Below are 10,270 nucleotides of genomic sequence, written 5' to 3'. Positions count from 1 at the left end.
TGGCCAGGCTGACCACGACAGGGAGGAGAACAGGGATCAGTGGAAGTCATGATGATATTTCATGTTTAGGGAAACTTTTCTAAGTCACTGCTGCTGTCCAAGAAAGGAGGAGCTGGGAGATCCGAGCTTGTGGTGTTACTGACTGTCAGGTGGGAAACAGGTGTGTTTCCTGGCTGCAATGTTAAAGGAAACCTCCACAAATGTGTTTATGTAAAAAAGAAAAAGTTTTGTGGCTGCAGAGAGATCAGCATGAAGTGAGCTTGACAATGTTATGGCACTCTTTAAAAGTCACATCTTACTGGGGCAAAAGTATAATGAATCTCAGTCTGCTCTGGTCGGACTTAATCAGACAGTGTTAACCTCAGTCTGAGACAAACTGAGTGTTTGCTATAAAATAAATAAAATGGTGAAGTGAGGCCAGGCTGCTGAGATCTAATGTTGTTGCTAGAATGCAATTATCAGTTTGGAGATCAATAATGGACATTAAGGCAAAGCAGGATGTGGAGAAGAGAAAGAACAGCAAAAGAAGAGGCACATGATAAAAAAAGAAGCATACTCTCTCTATCTCTTGCTCACATATACAAACGGTTTAATGGCCCTCGTCAGGGATCATGTTGAACACTGGCAGTCCATGTTGGAAAATGTCTCTGGAAACGCTGGAGTCTCGGGGAAGCCTGGAATTTCTCTGTAAAAATAACTGATTCCTCTGTTTATTCATTCCACTGCTGTCTTTTGGCAATAAAATTATAGTTTCGCAGAGTGCAGTGACATTGGTATTGGTATTTTACTGCACAACGTGTGTACATGAGAGAAAGAGAGAGAGAGAGAGAGAGAGAGAGAGAGAGAGAGAGAGAGAGAGAGAGAGGGGGAAGGGAGGGGGAAAGAGAGAGAGAAAGAGAGGGGTATAGAGAAAAGAGCTTCAGGAATTTGCTTTGGCAAAAACACAGGAATACAGCTGAGTTGGAAAACACACACACATAGACATCAACAGATGATGTGCACAGTGATCAAAGAATAAGCCAATCAGATGGGTTTATTAAGACATTTTAATAGTTTTGTGTAGCAAACAGAATGACCATGTGCATTATTCTGTGGACTTATAGAGAAATCTGAGAGAAAAAAGAGTCTCCATTCAAATACATTAAAATAATCAACTGTAAAGATCCACATAGAAAACATTCTCTTACAAAATGGAAAGGAGCAAATGGAATGTCTCAAATAAAAAACAAACTAATATTCCAGTGATGTTCTGGTATTCTCAGCTGGTATGTGGCGCACTCAGTCACCTGGCTCTGTCCACCTGAAGAGATGGACAGATTGTCGCAGAGATGAAAAGAGGAGTTGAGCCTCTGGTTTAAATACAGCTACAAGATGCTTTGTGCTTCAGCGTGGGTGCAGCAGTTTATGGGCTTTTGCACCTCATTATTCTCAGTGTTACTGGATTAAACTGAAGCTCCAACACTTGATCAGAGCAAAGCGTTCTACCTCTACTGTTCTTACAGAACCTCATTTCTATTTATGTTGTTTAAGTGCCAGTTCCTCCATGTCTGAAGACGCTCAGATTCTTATGGAACATGTCATCACTGGTGTTGTTGAGAGAAGAATTTATTTTCTTTCTTTTTTTTAACTGTGATGCTAAACTTTTAAAAATAAGGATTTTCCTCAACATTTTAGAGCTGAGTTATATTTAATAAAGACCACTGTAGTTCACCCCGTGGTGTTTTGATCCTGAGACTGGCTTGATATCAGGGCAAGAGTGCACATTACAGTATTGTGTTTGCATAGGAATAAATATTGCATGGAGCAGCTGACATCACCTCTCAGGATTCCTGTCAGATATTACACCACAACATCATGGCAGCATGTATGCTGATGGCTACTGAATACCAACAGAGGCAAGGCCAGACATTCAGCAACTACGGCTGCAGTTCAGTGGGAGGGGGAATGGGTGAACAAGCACACACACACACACACACACATAGACACAACTAAACAAACATACTTGTCTCAGCAGTTTTTGGGCAGTTTTCCAGTGTGCTACATCCTCAGCAGAAAGACCACAAAGCTGTTTATGAAACCTAACATTTATGACAGCATGGTCGGTACCATACAGTAATTACAGATGGCAACACAAACGCACACTCAAACCTACATGCACAAGCACAGGCAGACACACAAATGCAGGGAGTCAAATCGTGCACACCAAACTAAATATAGGAGGCTTACTGCACACACGCCGACATTCTCATACACAGGAACACACAGGCATGTAAACTGCTCAGCCTAGCTTTTGTATGGAAACACCCTTTTAAAATGCAAACTTTCTTTTTTTGGTTGAACTGACTGCAAAAGAACTTCCTCCTCCCATCTCTCTCTACTTTCCTCTGGGGTTTATGAGGATGTTCATGTTCATGGATGAAAGAAGGTTATTTTTTTTCATGTGCATGTTGTAACAACACAGAATAGACACGTTTATGGAAACCTCCTAATGTTTTATGTGATATGTAACTTGTGCATGGAAACAAGTGAACTAAATCCCTTCTCATTAAAAAACAAAACAATTAAACACCAAGGTGATGACTGCTCCACATGTTGCCCTAGTGCAAACTGTGACTGGACAAAACCTGGGAGTGAAATGACAAGACTGGATTTCTATTGGTTGGCACTTTTTTTTCAATAATACAGCAATATGATTAGCATTTACACAGTATATTAGGCAGTAACATACAGTATATTAGACAATTATAACACAATATCTTCCAGAGGTTTTAAAAAAAAGTGTGAAAAGCGCAAAGTGATCATGGCTGGAACATCTGGAGGTCATATGATATGCCAAATTCCAGACGTTCCAAGGCTAAATTTCAAACCGGAAATAACCACAAAATAAAGGGTGGATCCCTGCTGAGTAAGTCTTTGGAATTTCTCAAGATGCCCGCTGATGAAAGACAAGTGAATTCAGTGATGCAGAAATATAGAGAAACAGAAACAGACAAATATACATTAACAGATATGTGCACATGCTGAACAAAGCAAAGTTAACATTTTTATTATACTGGTCGATGAGGGTCATCCAAGAGTCGAGGTGTGAGCACCGCTCTCATCCTCTGCCTCTCTCAGTCCTCATAGAAGACACAACCGTCAGTGCTACCCTAAAAGATGGTCCTGTTAAGACAAAGGTCAGAAAAACGTAGGCCTTTTTTTTTGACTAAGATATTGGTCAAATATGATATTGGCCCCTGGAATGTCTAAGAAATTTAGCTGTGGATATCACTCACTCCGAGTGCCTAGTTGGACCGAGAGGGAGCTACTTCCAGTAATTCCTCCAAAGATTCTGCCCCCTCTAGTTTAGGCTCCTCTTTCTCATCTGACTTCTTCTTCTTCGCAGGCACTTTACTTGACGAAGGCGCATCCTCCTGCATCAGCTCTTTGGCCAGTAAGTTGGTCACTGCATGACCAGCTCGTCGGTGGTTGGCTAAGAAAGAGACAGACAGAGTGGGTAAGATAAACAAATGGAGGCATGATAATAAATTACATGCCATGTTCTTTTATCATAAGTCCATGCAGATATGTCACTGCAAGCCATGAGGTGACATATCAATATTGGTTAGCAATACAACAAATATAAAGCTGCAAATATAAAGAGACAATAACTTTGATTAGTCAACCACTGGGCCTCACACACTCACAAGCTTGAGCATCTGAGATCATCATAAACGTGTGTTTATTGATTGATAAAATACAAAATGCTCCCTTTCTCTCCAACATATGTACATACAGATGCGTTACCATGACACACACAAACCACTGAGTAGTGTGGCTGTGTGTGGATTAGTGACATCTGGAGCAACCCCTTTTTAATGTCAGCTTATACCTAAACGTGATCTTAAGGTGGAAAAAATGAGGAAAAGAATAATGAAAAGAGGAAAATTATATATTTAAAGGAGGAGGAAAGCGGGGGCAATAAAATGAAGGGAGATGGTAAGTGTGAAAAAGCAAGGAGGGAAGAGGAGGGGGGAAGACAGAGGGTGAGAAGAGCTCGATGATTCATGCTGTGGGAGGATTAAAGAGGCAGGGATGAATGAAAATGAGACAAACATGGATGGAGAGACTGGGTGAGAGAAGGAATGAGCCAAAAGGAATATCAGAGATTACTGGTGAAATAGATCACAGGGAAATTGTGGATGCAGTGAGGAGAGATAAGAGATGCACAGGGATGGACAGAGAAACACAACAAGTGTGACAGATTGTGCCCTAAGGATGCTGTCATTTTTATCCTACCTGCTTACGCTGTTATTTCCACACACACACAATCAGGCTTGCCTTTACCTCTCCTTCCCTCCCTCCCTCTATCCTTTACCACTGCGTGGGAGGACAGCTGCAGCAGCGGCCATTTTGAATTATATAGGTCAGTGGGAGATTGTGTTTGTGTGTTTGCTCTTATTCTATGGTTTATTTCAAGAGCTCTTCTCTCCTGGAGCAAAGGAGTCTATGAATAAAATATCAACACGAGTTGATACAGGACACGTTTGTTATCATGAATACACACATTGATGCAACGTGTCCCTGTGCAACTGATGTAACAGAAAAGCAAATCAATCCATCAGCGTCATGATGCAAACCAATAGAAACACACATGCAGATGAACCATGGTAACACAAAAAAACACAGCAAGACTTAACACATGGTTCACATGGAGCCAAAAAGAACAACCAAACAAAAAAAAAACACACAAACACAGACAGAGTTACCGAACAGGTCTCCAGAACTAGCTGTGACAAAGACACAATTGAGTCTGGGGAGAAAGAGGAAAATGAGGATTTAGAGATTTAGAGTCAAGCCTCGGCTGGACTGATCAGCACAGACAGCTGCGGTGTCAAACTATCACCTCACACACTATGAGACACAGACTTCCCTCCATCATAAACACCACTACATGGGAACACTTTCTCTCTTTCTGAAGCTCCTCTCACACATGTCCCTCTTATCTATTTTTGTCCCGTCCCAAGCCTCCTCTCCCTGCCTCATAAACTTCTTAATTAGAAATTATGCAAATGACCCAAAAACAGGGAGAAAGGGTGTGCGTCAGTGTGGGTGTTGCTCTACATGTATGTGTACTGTGCTGAGATTGTCCTATTAAAAAATAAATAAATTTAAAAAAAGAAAAAAAAGAAGAAGGAACCCGCAGAGAAAAGCTCTTCAAAAGGCTGTCAACTCATCTCCTCTCCTCTCATCCTCCTCCACTCCCTCTTGAGGGTGAAGACAGAGAGGAGGAGGATAAGAGTCAGGATCAGAGGGCTGCAGTATGGGAACAGGATGGATTTAGACAGAAACCTGCAGATTAAAGTAATGTGAGGAAAATTCTGAGCAAATGTCTCTCTATATTTAAATGTAGTTAAAATGCAGGAACCTCACGCTGCCTCAAATGTAAATTATACATCAGAAAATAAACAAGTCTAACTCAGCACATACATTTTTTATATTACCTTGTTTAACATGAGTCAAAGAAAAACTAAAACCTGCTTTAGGGATAAGGATGGTGATATTCTACAACTTTATATTGTCATATTAATGCATTAGTCTCATTTCCCAACTTTCTAACTCCATGGTGCTCAAGCATAAACCCTCTACTCAATATGTACAATTCAATTGTACTATAGGTCAATGAAATATATAATCTCACTTCTTTAAATTTATAAAAGTTTCCCAAAACACTTTAACACTCACCTTTCTTTAAAGTGTTACTTAAACAGGACTAAGTAATGCATTTGTTGGGATTGTTGTGGATATGGATACAGTAAGAAAAATAATTCATCTACCACAAGAAATTAGCTGGAACAACATTACATCTTTCAGATGAGACTGAGAAAGACATTCTATGGTCTCATCGATTATTTTTAATCTTCATCTCCTGCAAGCCTCCTAACTCTGTAGATGTACAGTATAAACTAGAGTGCTCCTTTTAAACGTTGCACCACAAACATAGGAAATTCTCAGCGTGCATGTTTTATCCACAAAGTAGCTCTGATGTCAACTAAATGATCCACACACTTGGCCAGAAGCCTGGCGGTTGCAGCAGTAGGAAACAAGACGTCGAGACTCACAACAAAGGTCTGTTTACTGGTGGGCACGAGATTGAATGAGTGTGTTTGCACACTGAGGGGCGAGATCAGAGGCACAAAGAAAGTAGTGAAAAGATCATCTGTAACACATTACACACCAGGAGACTCAATAATGACTGCCTGATGATGAGGGAAAGAACACTTTGTTTTACAGTGTATGTGTGATGCCCTTATGAGAGCAAAGACAATGGCAAGGAGAAGAGTGAGGAGAGTTTGCAAACAAACAAGTACAGTGCAGTTTGCAATGGCAGCACAGCTTATACCAGCCCCTCTACCTAACAGATGGAAAACCTGCATGGTGCGACACTAGCATATGACGAGGAAGCAGCCATCTTTATGCTCCCGGTTTATTGTAGACCGGCTGCAGCGAAGCAACAGTCACATGACAACATGGTAACGGTGCCACGACTAACATGGTGGTGTATTTGCAGATATGAGGCTGGACCTCCATCATCATCTCCAGCTTAGAGACACATGTCGCCCTCCTCAGGCTGCTCCGGGTAACACACAGCTGCTCTGCACTAGAGGACTGTGGGAAAGAGTGACGTCATCCAGCACCACTAGTGTCTCTGGGTTAGTATTGATTGGTGAACATGCGTTGTATAACACTGAATATGCTCAACTGGTGCATGTATGTGGGTTGCTGGGTTGTGTCTCAGTGGGTGTTTAGTATGCGTGACATCACCACTGCTTCTGTAAAGGGTTGACTGATTGATGACCACTCTACTATTGGTCTGAATTGTCCGTCCTGTGTGTGTGTGTGTGTGTGTGTGAACATCTGTGAAAGGATATATCTTTATGGGGGATCTTTTTTTTCCCTTTTTTTGTCAGAGCAGACTGTCTGCAGAGCCAGCGTGTGCCTCTATTGTTGCTATCCCCTTTATCTCAGTGTCTCTGTTGTGATTGGTGCTTTGTCAGCTGCTTGCTACTGTGATTGGTTGCTCAAGCAAAGGTCAAGACCCAGCAGATGGGTCTATAGAGAGTGTTTGGTTGCGTCATTCCTCCACTTAAATTGCTTTGAGAACACAAACACACAAATTAGCCTAATGTAGCCAAACTAACAAGTCTATATTCACACAAAGAGACACACACCAACCTTCAGCTGACAATCTAAAGCTGCAGAGCCGTGGTATAACAGTGTCTGATAAAGTATGCGAGGTTGTCTGTCCTCTGGAATGTAATGTGCCTGTTGGGGTGTATGTATTGGTATGCAAACATCTATGTGTGTCTTTGTGTTGGCATGCGAACATCTGGTTTGTGTGCACTTTGTCTGTATGTGTTTAAAGGGGGGTAGCGGGCAGTAGACAGACGGAGGGTAGACAGCTGAGGATCCCCCATGCAGTCTATTCATCCTATACAACAAGCATAAACACACACACAGTGAACTGAGGTACAGGTCAAAGGTGAGAGCCGCGGCAGCCTCGTGGCTGTCCATTCAGTCGCACTGCTGTGACACAATGAACATGACAACACACTCAATGGGCCCTCAGTAGTCCTTTAACACTGAGCTGGTGACGTCTGCAGCCGGCACAGCTGTGAGGGGGGGAAACAAAGAGGAGCAAAGGAGGGACACACTTCATGTAATCAAGACCGTGACGTGCACAATGGCAGTCACTAGCCCCACAGACAACAATGTAAGCCGCACTCCAACACATTCATTGCCTACAAACAAGGAGGGATGTTTGCAGTTATAGCTCTGATTACTGAAAAAAAAGTTGTGTACAGGGTTCAATAGCTTTTTTAGCTGGAAGTTGAACAATGAGAGCTCCACAAAGGATTCACTTTTGAAGGAGCAAGCAACAAGTTATATCCTATTATGTAAATGGGACCTGCAACAGGTTGGGAATGTATAAATAGCTCAGAATTAAGTATCTTTGTATTTCTATGGCCCATATATAATATAACTGTGTCTATGCATTGTGTGAAAGGTCATCTGCAAGCAACAACTCAGATGTATTTGGATGAGACAGAGCTTATTGTTGTTATTGTTGGTATCCATTTGATATACCAATATAATACCAGTTACTGCAAAACAGATTCATAATAATCACACTATGTTGTTGTGTTTTGAGTTGATGTAACAAAACTAAAGCATTATTATAATGGATGTTTTCAGCATGCTTTTTTTTACTTATCAAATAGTGGATTCAAAAAATAAACCAATAGATTGCAAATGTGCCCTCAAGAGTCTTTTGTTTTTCCGTTTTTGTTTTTTATATTAGTTTGTGTAAATAAACCAAATTAAGAACTTTTTCAATTTGTTACACAACTATCTTTTCTCAACTGTACAGGCAAGCCAATAATTATGGAGCCCCTTAGGGGACATGGGGGGGGAAAAATTGATGGGTGAAAAAAAAAAGCATGAAGTTTCTCGGGAGATCCTGCAAACATTTCTCAAGATCCCGAGAAACTTTTGTTACATCACAGACTGTCTGTCTGTGATCATAGCAGATAAATAAATAACAGATCTATGGACATTTTTCACTCTAACTGTGCTTTTAGTGCCATTAGAGACGTTTACAGTTCATACGCGATGTTGTTTATTGTGACAGTAGCCACAGTTTGATGTGAGACGGAGCTTAGCTCTGGTGGGTCCGGCAGCTGGCCGGGTCTGATGCCTGATGCTCGGCTACAGTGGCTCACTTTCTCCCTGTGATGATGGTGGAGTTTGACTCTCTGGCTCTGGTCGGAGCAAGTTTACAAAAAAGCGTTATTTGGATAAACTGACATATTGTGGAGGGTCAAACTCCGCCAACATCACGGGAGAAAGTGAGCCGCTGTAGCCGAGCATCAGGCATCAGACCTGGCTGCAGAAGTGGGGAAGGGGTGGCATCGGGGGCACACACACATCCGTCTGTGATGTAGCAGATACATGAATAGCTACATCCCTCACTCTGTCTGACTGTTTTAGTGCGTCTTGAGATCTTGAGAAACTTTTGCGAGATCACGAGAAAAGTTTGCGGGATCTCGATAAACTACCTTTCTTCACCCATCAATCCCCCCCCCCATGTCCCCTAAGGGGCTCCGTAAATAATACCTTTCTGAAGTTACCAAAAATGGTAGTAAATCGTGCATGTGCAAGTCTCAAGTCTTAACTATAAAGTTGCAAGCAAGTCCTTAGTTACTGTGGTGACAAAAAAAAAAATCAAACTATCAATTTTGTGACTTGTGGTTCTTTTCTCTTGCTAAGAGGAGCTCACTGCTCTATTTCTTTGTTTTTAAATACACCACTACAGAGGATGAACGTTTCATTTGTATTTGTAGACTCATTATGTGACATCTGATCTGAATAACACTGATCAAAAGAGTTTAAATTAATAATATTTGACTGCATGGAAAAGTAATTAGAATGATGTACGATGAGCAACTGGTTTAACTGGATAATATGCCAGTGGCATATTATCTTTCGTAGTCTGTGAGGGAGGGAAAGATGGAAAAACACATAATTGAAATCATGCCACTTTTTAAAACATCTAACAGCTTCAAATATATCCACCCCTATAAAGAACTGTGCATCACATGAATTTCAAGGACTGAAGACGATTAATAACCTTTTACCACAGCTGTTATCCATTTCTCTGTCTTGTATAAAGAACATTTTGTAGATGTATTATGGATTGTAGAGCTAAAACACTAAAAATACTCTCCATGCAGTGTTTTTAGCCTCCTGCCTGAGGCTCCGGAGGTTCCAGATACGTATCAGTTGATCCAAAGTCAGGATGTGCCTCCTCCTACTTCAGCTTCACTAAATTAAGATGTCTGACTCAAGCAACTACTTAAACATGTGCACGTACACACACAAACATAGAGACACCCTCCTATTGTGTGGGTGAAAGACTTTAGGCCCTTCCTGGCTCTAAGAAGCTAAGTGGGTTACTGATGAGGGAGCAGTCTTTTCTTCATCAGTGAGGAAAATATAAACAAAAGCATGGCTTCACAACCTCCACATGAGCCATGGAAAACCCTGAATTGGGCAAAAGAAAAACAAAATGACAAGACTGTGGAGGAGAGGAGACCAGGAGGGGGTACTGAGCAAAGACTGTGATACATACAGCCACTTATACTTTCCTACCACAGACAAGTATGTGTAGGGAGGAAGGCTCCTTCTCCCTTTCTGTCTCTCACACACATGTTCAGGTATTTCCTGTTAG

The 10,270-nt window shown here is 41.4% G+C and overlaps 1 protein-coding gene across 1 annotated transcript in view; it reads right to left on the bottom strand.

Annotated features, from left to right (window-relative positions):
• Positions 1-1,044: 1,044 nt before the first annotated feature.
• diaph1 (diaphanous related formin 1) overlaps positions 1,045-10,270 on the bottom strand; it is a 101,351-nt gene continuing 92,125 nt past the window's right edge. Inside the window, exon 26 of the mRNA XM_083980237.1 lies at positions 1,045-3,472. Coding sequence (XP_083836363.1) covers positions 3,285-3,472 — 188 coding nt within the window. The 3' untranslated portion in view covers positions 1,045-3,284. The remainder of the gene's footprint in view (positions 3,473-10,270) is intronic.

The sequence above is a fragment of the Trachurus trachurus genome (genome assembly GCF_905171665.1).
Source record: "Trachurus trachurus genome assembly, chromosome: 10".
NCBI classification, from domain to species: domain Eukaryota; kingdom Metazoa; phylum Chordata; class Actinopteri; order Carangiformes; family Carangidae; genus Trachurus; species Trachurus trachurus.
This window is presented reverse-complemented; position numbering and strand designations above follow the sequence as displayed.